This window comes from Dasypus novemcinctus, chromosome 12, assembly GCF_030445035.2.
Source record: "Dasypus novemcinctus isolate mDasNov1 chromosome 12, mDasNov1.1.hap2, whole genome shotgun sequence".
NCBI lineage: Eukaryota > Metazoa > Chordata > Mammalia > Cingulata > Dasypodidae > Dasypus > Dasypus novemcinctus.
This window is the reverse complement of record NC_080684.1, coordinates 103,790,841-103,814,482: the sequence shown is the minus strand read 5'-3', so window position 1 is coordinate 103,814,482 and position 23,642 is coordinate 103,790,841. Positions and strand designations below refer to the sequence as shown.

Below are 23,642 nucleotides of genomic sequence, written 5' to 3'. Positions count from 1 at the left end.
GCGGGCGGAGGCGTCATGGAGGCCGAGGCCGCGCCGCAGAGCTGCGCCGAGCCGGAGCGACCGGCCGAGGGCGCGCGGACCCTGGCGGAGTTCGCGCTGCTGCACGGCCCGGCGCTGCGCGCCTCGGGGGTCCCCGAGCGGTACTGGGGCCGCCTCCTGCACAAACTGGAGCACGAGGTGGGGGCCGGGCCGGCGCGGGGAGGGCGAGACCGCGGGCCGGGAGAACCCCAGGCTTCCCCCGCAGCGGGGCCGGGCAAGCCGGGGTGCGGGTCCTTGGGGCGCGTACATTCCCTCAGCCTCGGCCGCGGCCGCGGGAGGGGACGGGCGTGGTCCGCGCGGGGCCCACGGGCGGTGGAGGCAGGGAGGCCCAGAGGCCGCCCGGGGCGCACGTGCTGCGGGGCTGTGGGAGCGAGGCCGGGCCGCCTGGTGGCGGGCACAAGTCCCGGGAGGGCCCCGCGGGGCGGCAGACATCTGTGCGGCTGTGGGGAGGTCTTGGGGAGAAGCCGGGGCGCGGGGAGGAGTCCTCGGGCCTGGGGGCCCCGAGTGAGTGAGGCCAGAGCGGACGGAGGTTAGATGGTGTCGTGGAGCAATGGAGACCTTGCCCGTTGGTGCAGAAACCCTAGATGGTTTAGGAGCCGTCTAGGATTTGGGGCCCACGAGTGGTAGCAAGAGACCTGTTGTGCCGCCCGCCTCCTGCAGGGCTCCTGCGGGAGCTGGAGCTAAATCGAGCCTTGGCTCCAAGTGCCAGGCCCGGTAAGGAGAAAGATTCCGGAGGAGGAAATGACTCTCCATCAGGGAGCGTGGGAGCGACCCTCCGTTCCCTGAGCACTTCTGGCTCTACCTTTGCTGTGAGTCCCCGGTCACCATGCTTTACAGAGCACGGAGAACTGAGGACTTGTTTAAAGGAAGGTGGGAGGAGTTTGGATGCTTCTAGGTCCTCTCTCTGTAGGGAAGCCTCCTTTTTGCTCCCCAGCCTGCTCCAGCCTGGGCCTTCCAGGGGTTCCTGCTGGTCCCGGCGGAGGCGTGGACCTGGGCTTGGGGGCTTGCCAGGGTGCCCCCCCAGCGCCTCATAGGGGGCCTTTTCCTTGGCTGGAGCCCGACTCCCCTGAAGTGGCGAAAGTGCAGGCGAGGATGGAACCCAGAGCTAAGAAGCGGGTTCCAGGCCAGCAATCGGGGGCCGGGAGTCTGGCTGCCGAGCAGATACCCCCCACCCCGAGGCACCGTTTCTTGTGTCTGCAAATTCGGGAGTTGGACCAGGCACCTTCCAGCTTAAACGCAGGTAGATGCTCCAGAAAGATGCCGTTTCAGTGGCACCTCGATGCAAAACCTACACTTTGCACCAGAGTGAATTTCCTTTACCCGGAGGACCCCCCCCACCCCCGCCAGCATTTCCCTGGGACTTGCCATGTGTGGCTAACGGGGACCCCAGCAGCTTGTTAGGATGAAACATCCTTGTGTGCTGGGCAAGAGCCAACGCCCAGCTCCGGGCCTGCCTGCCCGAGCCTGAGCGTCCCCCTAATAGTGCATGGCGATGGCCACCCCACTGGTGTGACGGGCACTGGGTGGGGCAGCATGAGGAAGAAACTGGAGCCAGTGCCCCGCACCCCCTCTGCGCCAGCCACTGTCCTGCAGGCTGCCCTCCTGAGGGGCAGAAAGTGGTTTTCCTGGACCCTCCCTAGCCAGTGAGGGAAGCCGTGAGTCACCGCTTTGCCAGACACAAACCTGCAGCCATTGTTCCCCAGGGAAACCTGCTGCTGCTGCTGTAGGTGCAGCGTGGGGGCGGGGCGTGCCCCCAGAGGGCACCTGCCAGCCCAGGACTCCGGCCAGGCAGGTGACCGGGCGCCCTGACATGAACAAAACCATTTCCCCTGGAAAGCACAGGAAGCATTTCAAAATAAGTTTCACCTCTTGTGTCCACGTGCTCCGCCCAGTGCAAAACCACTCCCTCGGGTATCACAGGAGGCACCCCTCCCATCCGCCCTGAAGGGGTGCGGTCACCCCCACTTCACAGCCAGGGGGTGTTGAGGCAGGCCCGGTGTCCTTTGGCCTGTCACCGCTCCGTGGTAGGTTTGGGGGAGCAGGCTGGGGATCTGGGGTCTGGGTTTGAAGCCCCCCCAAGCCTCTTTACTGATCTCTCGACTGGAAGGGAAGGCTGTGGCCACCCGAGGCTGCTGTGAGGGCGTCTTTTCCAGAAAGCACCTGGGCCCCCTTGTCTCCCAGGTGAGCCTGGCCCCGGAAGGCACCCCCAGCCTCCCGCTTCCAGGCCTGTACCCTCGCCGTGCCCCCTGCCCGTCCCCACCCCCATATTTAAACCCTCACCTGTCCACAGTCTTCCCGGCCCCCCTGGCCCCGGAGCCACTTACTGATCCTCCCAGGTGGCCCGGACCCGACTTCTCCCAGCCACTGAGGGAGTAGGTGTGAGGGGTTCAGGCGAAAGCTGCCTGAGTGAGTAAGCAGCTGGCTTCCACCTGTTGGGGTGAATTCCTCTGTAATAGAGTACCTAACAGAGCAGTGAGACGTAGGTTTTAGCGGGGAGCAGGGGTGCCGGCCATTGTGAGCCCCCTCTCTAAGGTGGGAGATACCCCCTTTCACAGGTGAGGGGCCTGAGTCCCTGAGAAGCACAACCCTGGCATCAAGTGCTTTCAAGCCCCTGTCGCGTGTGAACTTGTTAGTCCTCCGAGGTAGCTTCTGTCACTCCTGATGTCCGCAGGAGGCAGCCGAGGCACAGTGTGGCTAAGTGACTTGTTCGGGGTGAACCCCGGCAAGTAAGAGGCTAAGCCCTGGGGCCCTGGGCGGGTGGCAGACACTGAGGGGCTTGGCTGCAGCAGCCTGGCTCCAGGGCCCACACGAAGCCCACCTGCCCGCGTCCCTAGCTACAGGCAGCCTGCCGTTGCCCCTTAGGAGGGAGGTTTGAGGCCCTTCCCTTCCCGGCTCACCCCCAGTGCCTCAGGCCACTGCTGTAGCCTAGCCTGTGCTAGGCTGGCACAGTGCCCACCTGGGCTGAACAGGTGAGAGGGAAATTGGGGTGAAACTCATTTCCTGTGTAACCAGAGCCACCCTCTGCTTTTTGGACCCGCTTTCCCCATAAAACAAAGGGGCTCGACTCTAATTGCCACCTGGCACATGCCGCCGCGTTTCCGTGGGTGCCGTCCCGTGGGGTGAAGAGGAATGGAGTGGGGTCGACTGGGTCCGAGCTCTGACAGGTTCTCGGGTCCTTGGTTTCCCCACCTGTGTGTGGGGGTGTGTGGGAGCCTGTCCTGGGGCCCGTTCCCAGAGCGGAGGTGCTGGCCAGGGGGTGGGCTGCCCTGCCAGTGCCCCCTGCTGACCAGTGCTCTGGGCCCAGGTGTTCGACGCCGGGGAGATGTTTGGGATAATGCAAGTGGAGGAAGCGGAGGAGGAGGAGAGCGAGGACCAGGAGGCGCAGAAGCAGCGGCCCAACCCCAGCAGCGAGCTCTGCTTCAAGGTCATCGTGACCAACGAGGATGGGCTCCAGGCGGCTGACCCCAACAGGTAGGAGCTGGAGGCCCTTGGCTGCCGGGCACCCAGCCGCTCTCGGGGCCCGTGTCTTTAGCACGTTCACCAGGACCCTCGTCGCGGGGGAGCGCCATGATTGCAGACCCCCCCCCCGCACCCCTTTCGGTCCCTTGGCAGGTGCACGGCCAGCCGAGGCTGCTCCAGGGCTGCCCTTTTTAATCGTGCTACGTCCTGGCCCTGGCGCAGCCACCGCCCCTGCCCCCACCGTGGTCTCACCTGTCTCAGGTCTCACGACATGGGCATCGCATGTTCTGACTCTGCCGATGAAACAACACAGCACGTGGCTGGTTGCTGATGTCAGTCTACACCTGAGCAGGGGCGTCTCTGAGACCGACGCGTGCGCGCACACACATGCACACACACACACATGCACACACATGCGCGTGGCCGTCTCGGTCCTGCTGAGCCTGAGTCTCGGGGTGGGGCCCGGGAAGCCACACCTAAAGATTCTCCTGGCGCCTTTGCCTGGCAAGCCTGAGGAGCTCGGTCCGGTCGCTTCCTCTGGGAAGCTGGGGCAGAGCTGACTGCACCCCAGCCTTCCATCTCCCAGGGCCATGAGGGGCTGTCCGGGAGCCTCTGAGGGCGGGGCTGCTGGGCCATGCGTCGCCCCTGGGGGAGGGTCTTGCCGCCACCTCTGCAGAGTTTGTGCCCACCTCTTAGACCACCCCAAGTGGCAGGAGTGGCCGCACGGGATGGCAGGCGGCCAGGGACCCCCACCCACGTGGTCTTTGATCAGAAGCAGGAGCTCTTTAAATTCAGGGCAGGAAGCCTGCCTGTGCACCTGCTCCGTTCCCCGCCCTGGGCTGGCCCAGGTGAGTCAGCATAGCACCACCTGAGGAGCTCACGCCTGTCTCGCACAGCCCGCGTCAGCCGTGGGGGACAGGTGGGGGTCCGGGGCCCTGGGTCAGAAGCGTGAGTTGTGAATTCCCACCCTCTAAGCCTCTTTCCTGAGCTCTAACCTGGAGGGGAAGGCCGTGGCCGCCCAGGGCTGCCTCAGGGTTGCAGAACTGAATGCAAGCTCCGTCTCCTCACCCGAGAGTCGCCCAGAAAGTGCCTGGGCCCCTGTCTCCCAGGCGAACCTGGGCCCTGCACGACCGCCCCCAGCCCTCGGCTCCTGGGCCCTCTCCAGGCCTCTTCCCTGTGTCCTCCCTGGCAGCCAGCCCCTGCCCCTGCCCTGCCCCTCCGGCCTCCACCAAACCTGCCCAGGGTGCCCCTGTGGGGCCAGCTCTGAAGGCAGCTTGCAGCCTCCCTCCAGGTCAGCAGCCGAGCACGCAGCAGGAATAGACAAACGTACCTTTTAGGATACTTCATACACAAGCCAAAAAGGACCAGCACAAGCATGAGTTACGATAAAATAAGTGCTTCTGCACTCACCACCCAGCTTAAGAGCTGGAACACGGCTGTTCCTTTCCTTATAAAAGGGGTACAGGGTCGTGGGCCCAGGGAGGGGCTGGGTGGCCTGTTGGGCCACAGGCATCTGTGCCTTGGGAGCCTCCCAAGCTAGCAAAGCTCTGGGAAGGGTTTCTGGGCTGCCTTCTCTCCTGGGGGGAGCCTGCAACTGGGGACCCTCTTGTCATCGGCCACAGCCTCATTTCTAGGTATATGGAAACTTGAAGCCATCTTCCTAGAAAGGCCCAGTCCTTCCCCGGAAGGTTCTGGAAGTCCAGGGTGTGCACAAGCTGTGGCAGCTCCTTTGAGCACCTGCCCACTATCAGCCTCCCAGCGTGTGGGGTCCTCACTCTGGCTGAGCCCCTACCAGGTGCTGGACCTGCAGGTAGCAAGACGGGAGCTGTCTCAACCCTCCGGCAGATCCAGTTGGGGACACCAAATCATCAGAGTAATGGCCGTTATTTATTACAAGTTCTTGATATACAGCAGACACGTGGCACGTTTTGTCTCGTTTAATGCCCAGACCAGCCCGGTGGTATGAGGTGGGGGCACACTGCCCCCGTTTTAGGGGCTTGCAGAGAGAAGCACTTGCCTAAGGCCACGCGGTGAGTGGGCTCAGAGCCAGGAGCTCAGCCCAGACCTGCCAGGCTCCAAGGTGGCCTCTCTGTGATGCTGGGGGAGAGCAAGTCTCAGGGGGGCTGGCGCTGGGTGCAGGCTCCCACCCTGGGCCTTCCCCGGCGCCGCCTGCACCTAACTCGCCCTGCAGACCCCCACCCACGGTGACCGCGGGCTGCTCACGCCGCTGTGCCCTGTGCCCGCAGCATCTTCCTGGTCGACCACGCCTGGACATACCGCGTGGAGCACGCCCGCCAGCAGCTGCAGCAGACGCCCGGGCTGCTGCACCGCATGGCCAACCTGATGGGCGTCGCGTTCCACGGCGAGCTGCCCGGCGCCGAGGCCATGGACCTGGTGCTGGAGGAGATGTGGAAGTTCAACCAGACCTACCAGCTGGCCCACGGGGTGAGCAGGCACCCGGGGACGGGCAGGGCAGACACAGGCACAGGCCCTCGCTGTCCCGGCAGGCCTGGCTTCTCCAGCGGCCCACGGGGAGCCCCCCGTGCTCTGAGGCCTCGTCACGGTGGGCGCTGCCGTGGGCTGGCAGTGCTCAGCTGCCTGGGCCAGAGGCCTGCCCACCTCCCACAGCCCTGAACTTGGGCGTGATTCCACCGCCTTTCTCAGCCCACGGTAGCTAGGACAAGGTTTGATTCTGTCACCCTCTTTCAAAAAGCCCATCGTGGTTTCTAGCCACCCTCAGGAGAAGAATTGAGCCCCTTAGCACATGTCCTGGAATTTCCAGCCCTTCGGGGCTTTTAATTAGGGGAAAGACAAATGCTTGTTCCTCCTGATCTGTTTAGATGCCACTGCCTCCAGGCAGCCTTCCCCCATGTGCAGAAAAACACACACACGGTGGGGGTACAAGGACCTAGTTGCCGTAAACCCGTAGCCCCTGGCCCCTCCCATCGGCTCAGCCGGTTGTGCTCTCCTGGTCCCCCCCCCCCAATCTGCAAGGCTGTTGCTTGTGCCCTGGGCTGACGGTCCTGGGGTCCAAGCGTGAGGATTTGGGGGTGGGTGGTGGAAGGGGGCCTGGCTGGACGGTTGCTGCGTGCGTCCCACCTGCAGACAGCTGAGGAGAAGGTGCCGGTGTGGTACATCATGGACGAGTTTGGCTCGCGGATCCAGCACTCGGACGCGCCCAGCTTCGCCACCGCGCCCTTCTTCTACGTGCCCCAGCAGGCGGCCTACACGCTGCTGTGGCCCCTGAGGGACCTGGACACGGGCGGTAAGCCAGCCTTGCACCACCCGGGAGGAGGGCCCGGGCCCGCGGCCCACCCGCCCCCCTCTGACGGGCGCGTGCTGTTGCAGAGGAGGTGACCCGGGACTTCGCCTATGGGGAGGCCGACCCTCTGATCCGGAAGTGCAGGCTGCTGCCCTGGGTGCCCGCCGACATGCGGGACCTGAGCTCCTCCACCCCCGAGCTGCCTGACGCGTACTACCAGGTAGGACGGCTTCCATCCCCCTCCCTAGGGCCCCTCTGCCAGGGTGGCTTCTGGAACTTCTCTCTCTGGTTGCCCGGGGACAACCCCAGCTGGGTGCCAGCCCTGGAGCTGGTTACTGGAGGAGATAGACAAAAGCTTGGGGTGCGTTGACGAGATGGGGGACTCGGCTCAGAGGGTGGAAATAGCCACCTCTGGCCTCTGAGTGTGGCTGGGTCCCAGTCCATTCTTTCAGATGGTCGGAGGGAATCGGAGTTGCTGGCAGCCAGGGCAGCCCTTCCCTGGCTGAGGGCGCCCCTTGCCTGGACTGGAGGCGGGCGTGGGCTGTGGGTGTGGACTTGCCTGAATCCCTGCTGTGTCCTGGAACCCTGAGCGGGCCCTCTCCCAGCGCCCAGCTCCCAGCAGGTGCCCAGGACGTAGCCCTTAGAATTGTGGTCACTGACACCAAAGGTCAGAGCCCCTCCAGGACCCTGTGGCTCCTCCGACGTGCTCTGGGTGAGGGTTAACCTGGGGACGCAGTTGGTGGGCAGCCACGGGCAGGTTCGGGAGCCAGCAGGGCGAGGCCTGGGGTGGGGGGTGGGCTGGAGCCTGGAACGCAGCCGCTGCCTGAGCAGGAAGGCCCAGCAGGGGCGGAAGCGTCCAGTGCTGACCTCCCCTTCCCCGCCCGCTCATCTTTCCCGTCCTCTGGCCTCTGCCGCTGTCACCAGGGCCTGGTCCCAGCCGGAAGCCAGCGGCGAGTAGCCTGTGTTTCCTGCTTCAGGGACACGCTCAAGTGTAATCCTCCAGCAATCCTCCAGGGTGGGCTTAGTTTTGTCTTCATTTTACTTATGAGGAAACTGAGGCACAGAGAGGCTCCACGGCTTACCAGAGACCACACAGCTGGTGGGAGAACTGGAGCCCAAAACCCGATGGCCCCAACAGCATGTGGGCAGAGGCCGCAGACCTGGCCCCACTGTGCTGGAAGTTTCCCTGCCCCCCGACACATCTTCCTCAGGGTTGTCTAAAGCCTTAGCCGTGGTAACCCATCTCGGAGCAGGAAGCACCGTGTCGCCCTAGCGGTTTCCCTGAGGAGCTGGGCCGTGGGTGGAGGGACTGGGCTGCAGCGGGGTCCTACAGGCCCAGAACGAACTCTAAGTCCGTGATGATTGGCCTGACCCTGCCGCAGGCACCGAGATTCGGGGGTGCGCTGTGGAGCCTCCTCGCGGGCCCGCACGGGCATGCTCCGCACATGCTGAGCGAATGCCTGGTGAATGCAGAGGGCGAGGCTCGAGAATGGCTGGGGAGCAGGCACTTCCTGGTCTCAAGTTTGTCTAATTTTTTTTTCAAGATTTACTTTATTTTTCTCCCCCTACCCCCTACCCCCACCCTCGTTGTTTGCACTTGCTGTGTCTGTTTGTCTTTCTGGTTTCTTTAAGAGGCACCGGGAACCAAACCCAGGACCTCCAAGGTGGGAGGGAGGCACCTAATCGCAGGAGCCACCTCCATTCCCTGCTTTGTTGTGTCTCTCATCATGCATCTTCCTGGGTCTCTCGTGGCACCAGCTTGCTGCTCCTGCCCGTGGTGCCAGCTCTCTGTCTTCTTCAGGAGGCCCTGGGAACTGAACCACGGGCCTCCCATCTGGTAGCCCAGTCGCCTGAGTCTCGAGTTTGTCTTTTGGAACATAAACTAAATTGAATATCTTTCCTTGGGAAGCTGTGTACTGGCCAGGAAGAAAGGGAGGTAACAGAAATCAAACTCTCCTTGTCTGAAGCATCCAGACTCTTTTTCCCTGTTTGAACCCTCAGGGCGGCCTGTCTCAGCTATAGGTGGGGAACAAATTACTCCAAAACATAGTGCCTTAAAATAGCTGGCATTATCACGCATAAATTTCATGGGACAGGAGTCGGGGAGTGGCTGAGCTGGCGGTCGGTCTCTGATGGGGGTGGGAGGATCCTCTTCTGTGGCACCCACTCATTCACCTGCTTACTCCTGGTGGGAGGCCACGGCTCCTCGCCTCATGGGCCCCTTGGCAGGCTGCCCGCGTGTCCTCACAACGTCGCAGCAAGCTTCAACTCAAGCATGTGATCCTAGAGGGAGCAAGAGAAGTGTCCTTTCACAGCTCAGGAGGCCAGAGGTCCAAAACCCGGGTGGCGGCAGGGCTGGTTCCTTCCGCGGCCTCTGAAGGAGCTGCTCGTGCCTCTGCTGGCTTCTGGAGGCAGCCACTTGTCCTTGGCATCCATGGCCCGGGGATGCCTCACTCCGGTCCCCACACGGCCTTCTCCCTTGTCTCTGTGCCCTCCCCCCTCACAAGGACTCCAGTCGCGGACGTAGGGCCTCTCGAGTCCAGTGTGGTCTCTTCTCACTCCTCAACCAGTTACACCTGCAAAGACCCTGTTTCTAAATGAGGTCACACCTCTAGGTTCTGGGTGGACATGAATTTGGGGGGACGCCGTTTAATCCACTGCAACAGGTGCAGCACGTTCTCTTGGAGCAGCTGAGACCCTCGAACCCTGGGATCCCATCTGGGGTGGCTGTGTTTCCTAACCGGCCCCGGGTTTTCTCCGGAAGGCTGGTCCTCGCTGCCTGCCGTGTGCATAAGGGAGGCACGGCCGCGGTGCCAGCGAGTGGGCAGCAGCCCTGCACACTTGACGCCCACGGAGGATCCTTCCAGGGGGTCCTGGCAGGTGTGCACCCCACGAAGTCCTGAAACCCTTGCACCGGGCTGGGGAGGCATGTTCATGTGATTGCTGTCTCTGGTGTGTCTTTCTAGGCCATTCTGGAGGAAAACAAGGAGAAGCTGCCACTTCCCATCAGTCCCGCAGCGTATCCCCACGACCACGTCTTCAAGTACGTGGCCCTCCTCTTGTGCTCTGACCTCTGTGGTCCCTCCCTTCACACTCATCACAGTCCCCACAGCTGCTAGGACAGGGCCCGACACGAGACCGGCTTCCAGCATTTGTCCACTGTGTCTGGGGGGCTTGTGCTTTAGGCCTGACAGTGGCAGAAATACCCAGGGTGGGGCTCTTAGGATCCCAGAGGAAATGCCGCGGCAAGTGGGAGGGGGCGAGAAGGGTTCCTGCACAAAGCGGGCTTTTGAACGTGCCGTGAAAGACAGGCAAGGGTCGTGAAAATCCAGTGGTGGGGGGACACCCTCCAGGCTGTGGGGGGTCAGACAGACACTGTCCCCCCCACCCCGCCCCCCAGGCACGGGGGTCCTGGCCCCGGCTGCTGCTCGTGGGCCACACTCAGCTCGCCTGGGCGTCAGTGTGCTCGCCAGGTCCTGGAAATGAAAGGCCACCGGGCCGGGGGAGCCTGCGCTGGCCGAGGGGTGCCAGGTGCCTCCAGGAGGGCCCTTCCTGGCATCTGCAGGCGCCGCTGGAGGGTCCCATAAGCCCAGGGGCAAGTGGAGGCCGGACCCCTCGGGAAGCAGACACGGTGGCCCTGACCAGGCTCTGCGCCCCTTTACAGAGGAGGAAGTGAGGGTGCAGAGAGCAGCGCCAGCCTCCTGTGGACCCGAGGGCTTGGGAGGTTCCTGCTTGGTGGGGGGCGCGCAGAGGAGCCCGTGCCTTCAGCCTCCCATCCTTCCGTCCTCCCCGCATTGTGCTCTCCGGCCCCTCCCCTGCAGACCCCCAGACACCCGCCCCTGGCTGCCCAAACCCGGGTCCAGCCAGGAATCAGCAGCACACTCCAGGCTGCCCTCTACCACCCTCTGCCAGGTGGGGGACCCCTTGCCTCTGAGCCCCCCACTCACCTGCAGGCCCCGCTGCTTCCGGCACCGCATCCCTTCTTGGAGGGGCACGTTCTTAAGCTTCTTGTGGGCGGTTGGCAGTGTCTGCCCAGCCCTTTTTTTTTTGCCACATGGGGGGAAGAAGCAGCGTTTATGCGATCAACACCCAGATGATCCCCTTTATCCTCACAACCCCGTTGTCCTCGGGCACTAAGTCTGGCCGTGAAGGGGTGAGCCGCCCGGTCACCCGGCACATGAACGGGGAGGGGGGAGCCTGGAGCTGGCTCCCTCTGCCTCCAGGATGGTGGCGTCAGGGCCCGTGGTGGCCTCGCCCCAGCGTCCTGAGCTTTGAAGTGGGGCTGGGGGTGGCCGAGCTGGAGCTTGTGCTTCAGGGGCAGGGGTCTGGGGGTGGTGGGGAGGCGGGAGCAGGCAGCCCGGCTCAGCTCGGGGTCCCCGCAGGGTCTACACCGACGTCCAGCAGGTGCTGAGCAGCCTGACTCACCCGCGCTTCACCTTCACCCCGAGCGAGGCCGACGCCGACATCCTCTACAACTTCTCACACTTCAAGGACTACAGGTAGGGGCGCCGCCCGCCCCGTCGAGGCCTCTGCGCCCGGGGCCCCGGGGTGCCCTGCCCGCCCCGGAGCCCCCCGCTGCCCTCTGAGCCGGCCGCGCCCTGCCCCGGCCCTGCAGGAGGCTCAGCCAGGAGCGGCCGGAGGTGCTGCTGAACCAGTTCCCCTGCGAGAGCCTGCTGACGGTCAAGGACTGCCTGGCCTCCATCGCACGCCGGGCGGGCGGCCCCGAGGGCCCGCCGTGGCTGCCCCGCACCTTCAACCTGCGCACCGAGCTGCCCCAGTTCGTCAGCTACTTCCAGCAGCGGGAGCAGCGGTAAGAGGCCTGGGGCCGGCGGGCCGGGCACCCAGGACGCCCCAGCGGGCCGCAGTCCTGCCTCCCCATGCACCCCACTGCAAGCAGGGCTTGGTGCCAGAGGACGGGCTGCACAGGCCACCCGTGCTGCAGCGTCCCCAGGAGGCAGCCCCTCGCCCTCGGGCCCCCCTTTATCTCCGGGGCTCCTCCCTGGGTGCCCCTCCTGGCCCCACAGCCCTGGGAGACCCTGCCAGGGGAGCCCCCGGGGAACGCTGAGCCTCCCGCCTCCCTCGCAGGGGCGAGGACAACCACTGGATCTGCAAGCCCTGGAACCTGGCGCGCAGCCTGGACACGCACGTCACCAAGCACCTCGGCAGCGTCATCCGGCACCGCGAGAGTGCCCCCAAGGTGGGGGGGCTTGGGGACGGGCCACGGCGCGCCGCTGGATCGGAGCCAACACCAGGGGCGTGGGGGAGGGGAGGGGACCTGCCTGAGTGGCCGGGTGAGGCTCCAGGTTACAGGGGAGGAGGTGACACTCCATGGGGTCAGTGGGGACTCAGGGTCACTCGGCTCCCAGGAGGCAGAGCTGGGGCTGGAGCCGCATCTGAGGCCGCCACCAGGCTCTTGCCACCATGCCGAGGCTGCAGGGGGCCTGTGTCCAGGCGAGCCTCCCGGGTGCCCATCTTCCAGGCCCCGTCACATTCCCCGCCCAGGGGCCCCTGTGGACACTGGCACCGCAGGGGTCTGTGGGCGAGACCAGGGGGCTGCAGGGTGCTTCAGAGGGGCATGGGGTGAGCACAGCACAAAGATAGATGCTAGGGCCATGGTTACGGTGGTGCTGGCGGGAAATGTGCCGGAGGGACTGTGGGCAGTCAGTCGGGAGCGGATGGAATCACAGGCGAGTATGTGTATTCCATTTTCAAAACTTGGAAACTGGTTGGGTTTTTTCCTGCAATTGAAAGATTAAGGTCAGTACAAAGGGTTTGTGAGAACCTGGGTAAGTGTTTGCAAAGGCAGAAAAATGAAGTGCAGGTGCAGCCTGGCCCTTGTACACCAGGTTCAAAGGTACCTCTGCAGATGCAAGGAAGGGCCGGCCCTGCTCTGAGAGCCACGTATCCAGGGAGCACGTGGTCTCGGGTCACATACCCGGGAAACTGTGTGCCAGGGGAGGCGTCAGCGGGCAGCACCCCTGGTTCTTCACGATGGGGTAACCATGGGGGATGTGCTGCGGCCTGTGGAGTGGAGCGCCCTCTGCCGTTTCCTTGTCCAGCCTGGGTCAGTTGGGAGCCACCAGCGAGGCCACGTGTATCTCCCCAGGTGGTATCGAAGTACATTGAGAGCCCTGTGCTGTTCCTGCGCGAAGATGTGGGCCTGGTCAAGTTTGACGTCCGCTACGTGGTGCTGCTGCGGTCAGTGACGCCCCTGCGGCTGTTCGCATACGACGTGTTCTGGCTGCGGTTCTCCAACCGGTAAGCACGGGCAGCAGGCCTCAGCAATGCACTGGACGCAGCAGTGGGCGGGCCACGGCAGCGCGCAGGCCGCAGCAGCGTGCTGGGTGCAGCAGCGTGCAGGCCACAGCAGCGTGCAGGCCACAGCAGCATGCTGGGCGCAGCAGCAGGCGGGCCACGGCAGGGGCGGGCCATGGTAGCGGGTGGGCCACGGCAGCGGGCTGGACGTGGCCTCCTACTGGAAGCAGAGAACCGGGCCTGGAGCTCTGCCTTTGCTCTTTTCCCTCCTGCTGCGCCGCTCCCATCTTTCCTTCCATCCAGGGGGCCGTAGCCCTCTCCTTGCCTGCTTCAGAGCAGGTTTGGAATCCACGCCACCGCGGCTTGTAAAGTGGTGCCTTGTAAAGTCGCTCTGTGCAGGGCGGGAGGCAGCTCTGCCCCATGCCCTCCCCACACCCCTCGTGGCCCCGCGCCTGAGAGGCTTGATCTGGCCTCTTTATTGGGGGACAGGGGCGAGGCAGCTGCTCAGGAGCCTGTGGGTGACCGTCCACCTGTTCCCCCAGGCCCTTCGCACTCAATGACCTGGACGACTACGAGAAACACTTCACCGTCATGAACTACGACCCGGATGTGGTCCTTAAGCAGGTAGGGGCAGCACGGCGCTCAAACCAGGCCTGTGCCCCCAGCCCAGCCCCCAGCCCCTGCAGGGTCAGGCCTGGTCGTCCATGAAGTCCCGGCAGGCAGATTGCTCCAGCTCTGTCCTTTAAAATGGCTGTGCCGCGTTGCGTTGTCTTACGTCACCTCCTCTCAGGGCTGACACGCACATGCTCTTAGACCCGGTTCCTTTTTTTTATTTAGAGAAATTGGAGGTTTACAGGAAAATCGTGCATAGAATACAGAGTTCCCTTATACCACCCTGCTAACTCTCTGTATTAGTGTGGTACGCTTGTGACAGTTGACAGAAGAAAAGACATTTTTATAATTGCACTATTAACTGTAGTTCATGATTTAACTTAATATTCACTATTTATGTTGTCTCCTGGGTTTTTTACTGTATTTTTATTCTAGTAGCATACAAGCTAAAATTTCCTCCTCCTATCACATTCAAATATATAATTCAGTGCTGTTAATTACATCCATAATGCCATGCTATCATCACCGTTTATTATCAAATATTTCCATCATTCCAAATAAGAATTCCATACATTTTAAACTTCAACGTTCCATTCTCTACCCCCCACCCTGGCCCCTGGTAATCTATGTTCTTTTAGTCTCTGATTCTGTAAGATTGCTTGTTCTAATTATTTCGTGTAAGTGATACCATACGATATTTGTCCTCTCGTGTCTGGCTTATTTCACTCAACATGATGTCATTAAGCTCCCTCTATGCCGCCATGTGTTTCAGGACTTCATTCCTTTTTTAGGGCTGAGTCATATTCTCTCATATGTATCTACCACATTTTGTTTATCCGTTCATTGGTTGAAGGACACCTGGGTTTCTGCCTTCTTTTGACAGTTGTGAATAACACCCGCGTGAACGTCGGTGTGCAGATGTTCAGATCCCTGCTTGGGTATATGCCTAGAAGAGGGACGGCTGGGTCGGACGGTAGTTCTGTACTTTCGGAGGAGCTGTCTTCCACAGCAGCCGTACCCATTGCCATGAATGAAAATTCCTGATTCTGCACATCCTCTCCAACACCTGTTCAAGTGTTGCTTTTTTAATAGGGGTCATTCTTATGGGTATCATGTTGTGGTTTTGATTTGCCTTTCCCTGAGGCTAAGGATGTTGAGTTTCTTTTCATGTGCTTGTTGATCTTCTTTGCGGATAGGTCTATTCAAGTGCCCGTTTATTAACTGGGCAATTGTTGAGTTGTAGGATTTCTTTATATATTCTGGATCTCAAACCTTTTATCAGTTATGTGATTTCCAAATGTTTTCTCCCATTGTTGTAGGTTGTCTTTTTACTTTCATAATACAGTCCTTTAACACATAAAAGTTTTTTTTTAAAAGATTTATTTATTTATGTATTTTACCCCCTTTCCCTCCTCACACCCTGCTGCTTTTGCTGTCTGTTGTCTTCTCATCATTTTCTCTCCTCTAAGAGTCACCAGGATTTGATCCTAGAGACTTCTGATGTGGAGAGAGGTTCCCTGTCAATTGCACCACCTCAATTCCTGGTCTCTGCTGCACTTCACCTTGACTCTCCCCTTGTCTCTCTTTTGATGTGTCATCATCTTGCTGCCTGACTCACTTGTGCGGGCACTGGCTCACCGAGGGGGGGCGCTTGCGCTCACCACATGGGCACTGGCTTGCCACACAGGCATGCTTTCTCTTCTTCTTTTTCACCAGGAGGCCCCAGAGATTGAACCTGGGTCCTCCCATATGGTAGGCAGAAGCTCTATTACTTGAGCCACATCTGCTTCCCAAAAAGTTTTTAATTTGATCAAGTCCCATTTATCTGTTTTTCCTTTTGTTGCTTGTGCTTTGGGTATTCCTAGATACTTGATTCTTTTGCTATTTTATTGATTTATTCTTCAGGTTATTCATTTCTCATTTATAGAAACCCTACTGATTTTAGTTAGGCAAGTAAAAAGAATTTATTTGGGAAATGAGGAAAAGAACAGAACTTGCTGAGAAATGGGAGAGAAAGATGGAAATAAACACCGAGATTTGGGATGGGTCCCTCTAGGTAGAAAGGGCGAGCTCTGCCTTGTGTGGTCACCTTTTAAACTGCTAATTATCCCCTCCTCCCCCCGCCCCGCTAATGCTAAGGGGATGGGCCCCAGTGGATACTGGTTACCCCCCCCCCTGCTAATGCTAAGTGGGTAGACCCCAGTGGATACTGGTTGCCCCCCCCCACGCTAATGCTAAATGGATGGGCCCCAGTGGATGCTGATTGCCCCCCTGGTAATGCTAAGTGGGTGGGCCCCAGTGGATACTGGTTGCCCCCCGCCGCTAATGCTAAATGGATGGGCCCCAGCGGATGCTGGTTGCCCCCCTACTAATGCTGAGCGGGTGGGCCCCAGCGGATGCCGGTTGCCCCCCTGCTAATGCTGAGCGGGTGGGCCCCAGCGGATGCCGGTTGCCCCCCTGCTAATGCTGAGCGGGTGGGCCCCAGTGGATACTGGTTGCCCCCCTGCTAATGCTGAGCGGGTGGGCCCCAGTGGATACTGGTTGCCCCCCTGCTAATGCTGAGCGGGTGGGCCCCAGTGGATGCCGGTTGCCCCCCTGCTAATGCTGAGCGGGTGGGCCCCAGTGGATACCGGTTGCCCCCCTGCTAATGCTGAGCGGGTGGGCCCCAGTGGATGCCGGTTGCCCCCCTGCTAATGCTGAGCGGGTGGGCCCCAGCGGATGCCGGTTGCCCCTCTGCTAATGCTGAGCGGGTGGGCCCCAGCGGATGCCGGTTGCCCCTCTGCTAATGCTGAGCGGGTGGGCCCCAGCGGATGCCGGTTGCCCCCCTGCTAATGCTGAGCGGGTGGGCCCCAGTGGATGCCGGTTGCCCCCCTGCTAATGCTGAGCGGGTGGACCCCAGTGGATACTGGTTGCCCCACTTATGGTGGGGCCAGTGGTGAGGCCTGTTTGGGATATCTGGGGCCAGGGGGAGGTTCTGAAAAGAGAAACTGGAGCCTCTAGGTTAGACTCCAGGTCCCGGTGAGGTCTTGCAGCCTTCTGTCTGCCGGCCATTGTGGGCCATCTTCTCCTCCATTACCAGGACTTTTAAGATATTTAATACCCCTTTGCATACGAGCAGTTTCCGGCAGGGCCTGGGAGCACCACTCACTTACATACTTATTTCTCCTGACTGGCTCGCCAAATGAAGGTGGAGACGCATTTGATTCCTCTAGGTTCTTGGCTATGATACATAAAAGAATTTATGAACATGCCAGTTTAGGTAGACCAGTGAAAAGAATTTATTTGGGAAATGAGGAAAAGAACAGAGCTTGCCGAGAAATGGGAGAGAAAGTCGGAAATACACACCGAGGTTTGGTGTGGGCCCCTCGGCAGAGAAAGCCCCTACTGATTTTTGCACGTTGATCTCGTATCCCGCCACTTTCCTGAGCTCAATTTTAGTTCTATTAGCTTTGTTGGACTTTTCAGAATTTTCTGTATATAGGATATGCCATTTGCAGTTAGGAAAAGTTTCACTTCCTCCTTTCCAGTAGGGACGTCTCTTAATTCCTGTTCTTGCCTAATTGCTCTGGCTAGAACATCCACTACGGTTGAGTAACAGCGGTGACAGTGGGCATCTTTGTCTTGTTCCTGGTCTTACAGGGAAAGCTTTCAGTCTTTCACCTTCAAGTAAGATGTTAGCTGGGGGGTTTTCATATACTCCCTTTCTCATGGTGAGACAGTTTCCCTTTCTTTTGTCAAATGCCTTTTCTGCATCCACTGAGGTAATCATGTGGCTTTTTTCCTTCATTTTGTCGATGTGGTGTATTACATTGGTTTTCTTTTTTTTAAAGATTTATTTATTTATTTCTCCCCCCTCCCTCCATTGCCTGCTCTCTGTGTCCATTTGCTGTGTGTTCTTCTGTGTCTGCTTGCGTTCTCATTAGGCAGCTCCAGGAACCGATCCTGGGCCCTACCGGAGTGGGAGAGAGGTGCTCATTCTCTTGCGCCACCTCAGCTCCTTGGTCTGCTGCGTCTCTTATTGTCTCTACTGTGTGTCCTTTTGTTGCATCATCTTGCTGTGCCAGCTGTCCACATGGGCCAGCACTGCTGCACGGGGCAGCCCTCCTCATGGGCCAGCTCACCACACGGGCCAGCTCGCCTTCACCAGGAGGCCCTGAGCATTGAACCCTGGACCTCCTATATGGTAGACGGGAGCCCAATTGCTTGAGCCACATCTGCTTCCCTACATTGATTTTCTATGTTAAACCACTCTCCATACCTGGTATAAATCCCACTTAATCATGGTGTATAATTCTTATAATGTGCCGTGGATTCGGTTTGCTAGTAGTTTTTTTTTTTTTAAGATTTTTGCATTGAGATTCGTAAGAGATGCTGTCTGTAGTTTTCTTTGCTTGTGGTATCTTTATCTGGCTTCTGTATGAGGGTGGTGGTGACCCCTAGAATGAGTTAGGGAGTATTCCCACCTCTTCAGGTTTTTTGAAGACTTTGAGCAAAGTGTTAATTCTTCCTGCAATGTTTGGTAAAATTTGTCTGTGAAGCTAAATGGTCCTGGGCTTTTCTTTGTTGGAAAGGTTTTTGTTGACTGATTAAATCTCTTTGCTACTAGCTATTGGTTTGTTTTTTGTTTTGTTTTGTTTTTAAACTTTTTTTTTTTAAAGATTTATTTTTTATTTATTTAATTCCCCTCCCCTCCTCCAGTTGTCTGTTTTCTGTGTCTTTTTGCTGCATCTTCTTTCTTTGTCCGCTTCTGTTGTCGTCAGCGGCACGGGAAGTGTGGGCGGCGCCATTCCTGGGCAGGCTGCTCCCTCCTTCGCGCTGGGCGGCTCTCCTTATGGGTGCACTCCTTGCGCGTGGGGCTCCCCTAACGCAGGGGACACCCCTGTGTGGCACGGCACTCCTTGCGCGCATCAGCACTGCGCATGGGCCAGCTCCACACGGGTCAAGGAGGCCCGGGGCTTGAACCACGGACCTCCCATGTGGTAGATGGACGCCCTAACCACTGGGCCAAAGTCCATTTCCCAGTTTGTTGAGATCTATTTCTTCTTGGGTCAGGGTAGGTAGTTTGTTGCTTCTAGAAATTTATGTATTTCATTTAGTTATTCTAATTTGTTGACATACAGTTGTCCCTAGTCTCCTCTTATTGTCCTTTTTGATTTTGGGGGGCTGGTAATACTGTGCCGTTTTTCATTTCAGATTTTAGTAATCTGTGTCCTCATTTTTTCTTTGTCAGCCTGGCTAAAGTTTGTCAATTTTATCCGTCTTTTCAAAGAACCAACTTTTGTTTTTGTTGATTCTGTTGTTTTTTTATTCTCTCATTTATCTCTGGCCTAATCATTGTTATTTCTTTCCTTTTGCTCACTTTGGGTGTAGTTTGCTCTTCTTTTTTCAGATCCTCCAATTTTGAGGTTAGGTCTCTGATTTAAGATGCCTTTTTTAATGGGCATTTATTTTTTTTATTTTTTATTTTTTTAAAGATTTATTTATTTATTTAATTTCCCCCCCTCCCCTGGTTGTCTGTTCTTGGTGTCTATTTGCTGCGTCTTGTTTCTTTGTCCGCTTCTGTTGTCGTTAGCGGCACGGGAAGTGTGGGTGGCGCCATTCCTGGGCAGGCTGCTCCCTCCTTCGCGCTGGGCGGCTCTCCTTATGGGTGCACTCCTTGCGCGTGGGGCTCCCCTAACGCGGGGGACACCCCTGCGTGGCACGGCACTCCTTGCGCGCATCAGCGCTGCGCATGGCCAGCTCCACACGGGTCAAGGAGGCCCGGGGTTTGAACCGCGGTCCTCCCATGTGGTAGACGGACGCCCTAACCACTGGGCCAAGTCCGTTTCCCTTTAATGGGCATTTAGAGCTGGAAGTTTCCTTCTCAGGATTGTCTTTGCTGCACAAATAACATGTTGTGTTTTTCTCATTCACTTCAAGGTATTTCCTAATTTCCCTTGTGATTTCTTCTTGATCCACTGGTTGAGTACATTGTTTAATTTCTACTTATTTGTGAATTTTCCATTCTCTTTTTTTTTTTTTTTCCTTTTATTTTTTAAGGTGGTACTGGGAATTGACCCTGCTGGGACCTCATACATGGAAGCAGGTGCTCAACCATTGCGCTACACCCACTCCATCTCTTATTTCTAACATTATTCTTTTGTGGTAGGAGTGGATATGTTGTATGATTTCAATATTTTTACATTTATTCAGACCTTTTTTTTGACATATAACATGGTCTATCCTGAAGAATGATCGGTGTGCACTAGAGAAGTGTGTATTCTGTCGCTGTCGACTGAAGGGTTCTCTGCATACATGTGTGTGTACATGTGTGTCTCTTTGGTCTAGTTGGCTTATTGTTCACGTCCTCCCTTTCCTTACCCACTTCTGCCTAGAACTTCCATCTGTTACTGAACGTGGTGTGTTAAGTCCCCCACTCTTAAGGTGTGGCCTCCGTGTGTACCCTGAGACGCCGGGGCTGAGCTCCGTGGCCCTGCAGGGTCAGAGGGCTCCAGGTCCAGGCAGGGGACAGGCTTCCCTGCTGCCCTGATGGAGAGCACAGAGGAGGCCCAAGGCAGAGCGTGACGGCCGGTGTCTGCTGCAGGTGCATCATGACGAGTTCATCCCCGAGTTTGAGAAACAGTACCCAGAATTTCCCTGGAAGGATGTGCAGGTGAGTCCTGAGAGGCCGCCCCCCGTGGGTGGGCACTGGGGCTGAGAAGGCTGGGTGGGTGGGGGTCTTGCCTCTTCTGTTTGGTCTTCCTTGGACCACCCTCTCCAGACTACTCGGGGTCTGTGCAGGGTATGGGGGGGGCCTCCACAGAGGGGTCCTGAGAGTCATTCAGAGCACACTTGGGACACCTGTCCCAGGAATTGCAACCTGAGTGCTGGCGGGTGCAGCTGGGGCCACAGCTGCCTCCCATCGTAGCCTGGCGTGAGCACCCTCTGCTCTGTGCTGAGCCTCCTTGGTGCAGTGGGGGGCCTAGAGGCTCTGAGGAAAGGACACATGCCAGGTGCACAGTGAGCTGCGCTGGGGGCGCCAGGATGGGTCAGGGCAGGGACTGGGCGGAAGGGGCTGCAACGTGGTCTCACGTCATGGAGGCTGCAGGAGGGCTGGGGTCAGGAAGGGGGGCCATGGGCCCGTGTCAAAAAGCTGCTGTCGGGGCTGGTCCTGGTGGGCAGAGCCCTGCAGGCCCCTGACCCTGCCTGCCCTGGGCCCCAGGCCAGAATCTTCCAGGTCTTCACAGAGCTGTTCCAGGCAGCATGCGCCAAGCCGGCACCGCTCGGCCTCTGTGACTACCCTTCGTCCCGGGCCGTGTACGCCATCGACCTCATGCTGAAGTGGGACGTCCGTGCAGACGGTGAGAGGCTGCCCCTCTGCACCCCACCTGCCCACAGCAGGTGCCCCAACTCCCCCTTTCCAGGTGGCACCCCCAGGTCTGGGTCGGGGAAGGCCCGCCGTTCCACGGAATCAGCACGCAGGGCAGAGTGCAAAGGGGAAGGGGTGGCCTGGGGCGGCGTGCCCCAAGGGAGCTGGGGGCGCCCGTGGTGCAAGGCTGGGGGTGCCGAGGCCTGGCCTGGCCTGGCCTGAGCCCTCCTACTGGCCCTCCACCTCTGCCTCTCCTTTTGACCAACCTGATGCTCTCCCATATTCCCGGGGGCCAGAATCGAGCCTCGCCCGGGCAGCTCTGGCCTCTCCTGGGCGGCCTGCAGGCCAGGCCGCCTGAGAAGTCAGAAGACTAGGCCCTGCCCTGCCACGTGGCAGCTGCACCTCCCAGGCTCCGTCCGAGAGCCTTCCCAGAGGCGCCCGGCCCCCCCGGGGTGGGACACCTGACGTACCGCCACAGTCCCCCACGTTTCTCCCATCCAGGGAAGCGAGTCATGCAGCCACAGGTCCTGGAGGTGAACTTCAACCCCGACTGCGAGCGGGCCTGCAAGTACCACCCGACCTTCTTCAACGACGTCTTCAGCACCTTGTTTCTGGACCAGCCCAGCCGCGTCACCCGCCTCGCCTAGGTGCTCCCACCCGGTTCCCTGTGCTGCAGGGGGGGGCCCCAGCTCTGTTCTCTGAGCCGCCTCTGCGCAGCGCCCTCCTCCCGCCCCGCCGGCACAGCCCTCGTCCTGAAGCCTCAGCCCCCAACACCGGGGGCAGGACCGCGTCTTCAGGGCCAAGCACCACCGAGGCCCGTCCCTGCCTCCCCCACCTCCGTGCTGTTAGCTCCAGCTCAGCCAAGTGCTTTATTCCAGGTGTCAAGTTCAGTTACTGGTTGGCTGTTTCCAGGGGGCTTTAGCAAAAGGGGTTCTGTAGGCCACAAAGAGGCGCTCCCCAGAGGCAAAGTTCTGTAAGGAAGTGCTGTAGGGCGTGTGGGTCCCCGGAGTGGGGCGCCAGGGTCCCAAAGCCCACCCGCAGGCCGCGTGCGACCAGGCTCCCAGCGCACCCTGGAGCTGCCCGCCTGGCTGCTGTGCCAGCTCATCTGGAACCTTCACCAGCAAGCTCCTCTCAGCGCAGGACAGGAAGTCCACCGTCCCCTGGGTCCCAGCGCCGGAGGGCCGAGGAGCCTGCCTGGCTTCCTGCGGCCCGGTAGCCCCTGCCGCCCAGGGCTCCTTGTAGGATTTACTGCGAAGCTCTAACGAGGGCCGCTCAGGGCAAGCTGGGGCTCCTGCACCGAGCGGGGGGCGGCCGGGGACTGCTGCTACGCCAAACCAAAGATGGTCCCAGGGAGACCTCGAGGTTAAAGCCAGATGCTGCTTCACCCAGGGCTAAGTGTTAGGTTTTTACTTTAATTTAAAAATTCTAGTTCTCTCCATTTTTTCGGCCATTTGGAGGCGGATGCCCACATTTTTTGTTGTTGTTACGGCAGTGCCCTGGACATGGTTGGAGAGCCAGCGGGTGGGGCCACCCCCTGGCTTCCAGAACATTCCTGTGCGTGGTAGGGTGGGGGTTGGGCGTGGTGGCAGTTTTTCTAGTAGGGGTGTCGGTGCCACCACTGCTTCTTTCCTTGGAGCTTTTCCTGCCAGTTGTCAAAGGTCCGGGTGCCTCATCTCTGGCTTCCTCCCGGGAGAGCTGCCGAAACCCCAAGCCCCTGGCCACTCGCATCTCGATTTGTCCTCAATAAAATACACCCTCTTCTCTTGCTTCGGCCACTCCTCTCTTTGGGGGCCCTGAACCCACAGCCTGGACGTGGCGGCCCGGCTGCGCTAAGCTGCTGGCTGGTGAGGAAAAGCAAGAGGAGACATGCGCTGAGGGCCGGGTGGGCCCACGAGGTGCTCCCACGCCCCCTGCCCCGTTTGATCGCCCAGCGCTGGTTCCATTCCAGAGCAGGGTACGGCGGGGAGAGTTGCAGAGCTGAGGCCCACTCTCCAGGGCCGCCCCCAGAGCCTCGGGTCCTCGGGCAAACCCTGGCTCAGCAGGCCCCCTGGGTGCCGAGGGCCAAGGGCCAAGGGATTCTGTGGCTGTTTGCCTCCGAGTGGGGCAGGGGTGACAGCCTAATCCCACCCGCGGGCCTCGCCTGGAGCTGGCGGGCAATGTGGGCACACGGCCAGGCAGTGCTTGACACGTGTGGCCAGGGGTGGGGGGAACGGTGGCCCCGCACAGTGCCTCTAGGGGTCAGTAAATGACAGAAGGACCCTGCCTTGTGGCCGGACTGCACACAGCTCCTGGGGACGGCTCCGCGGGGACCACAGGGCAGATGCCACTGGGCTATTGGTCCAAGGCCTTAAGGGTCCAGGGCTATTACCCGGTCCCCAGACCACACCGGGGGTGCCGCGGGAGTCAGACCCGTGCATGCTCTCGGGGCCTTTGGGAGGGAGCAGGAGCTGTCCTAGCCTGTGAGCGTGATGCCATCAGTGCTGGTCAAGCACCCGGGGCACGGCCCGGCCCGGGAGATTCAGCTGCCCGCCCCGGGGAACTGGAGCAATGCGCAGAGGAGGGAGTGGAGAGTGCCCCGCCCTGGGGCTCCAGCACGGCTGAGCACCCGCCTCCACCGCGAGTGGGGTGAGTGGGAGGTCGTGGTCAGCAGCCCCTCCCTCCGGGGAA

The 23,642-nt window shown here is 59.7% G+C and overlaps 1 protein-coding gene across 2 annotated transcripts; it reads left to right on the top strand.

Annotated features, from left to right (window-relative positions):
- On the top strand, positions 1-22,742 carry TTLL12 (tubulin tyrosine ligase like 12). Of its 2 annotated transcripts, none has more exons than XM_058308902.2 (14): positions 1-177; positions 3,344-3,510; positions 5,745-5,943; positions 6,604-6,763; positions 6,847-6,980; positions 9,727-9,803; positions 11,143-11,259; positions 11,376-11,570; positions 11,846-11,957; positions 12,867-13,018; positions 13,558-13,639; positions 20,211-20,279; positions 20,829-20,967; positions 21,477-22,742. In XM_058308902.2, the coding sequence occupies exons 1-14, from the start codon at positions 16-18 to the stop codon at positions 21,620-21,622; spliced, it is 1,911 nt and encodes a 636-aa protein (XP_058164885.1). In that variant the 5' UTR covers positions 1-15; the 3' UTR covers positions 21,623-22,742. The 2 variants fall into 2 exon arrangements, with proteins under 2 accessions (XP_058164885.1, XP_058164886.1); XM_058308903.2 differs by lacking the exon at positions 1-177 and adding an exon at positions 495-1,279.
- Positions 22,743-23,642: the final 900 nt, after the last annotated feature.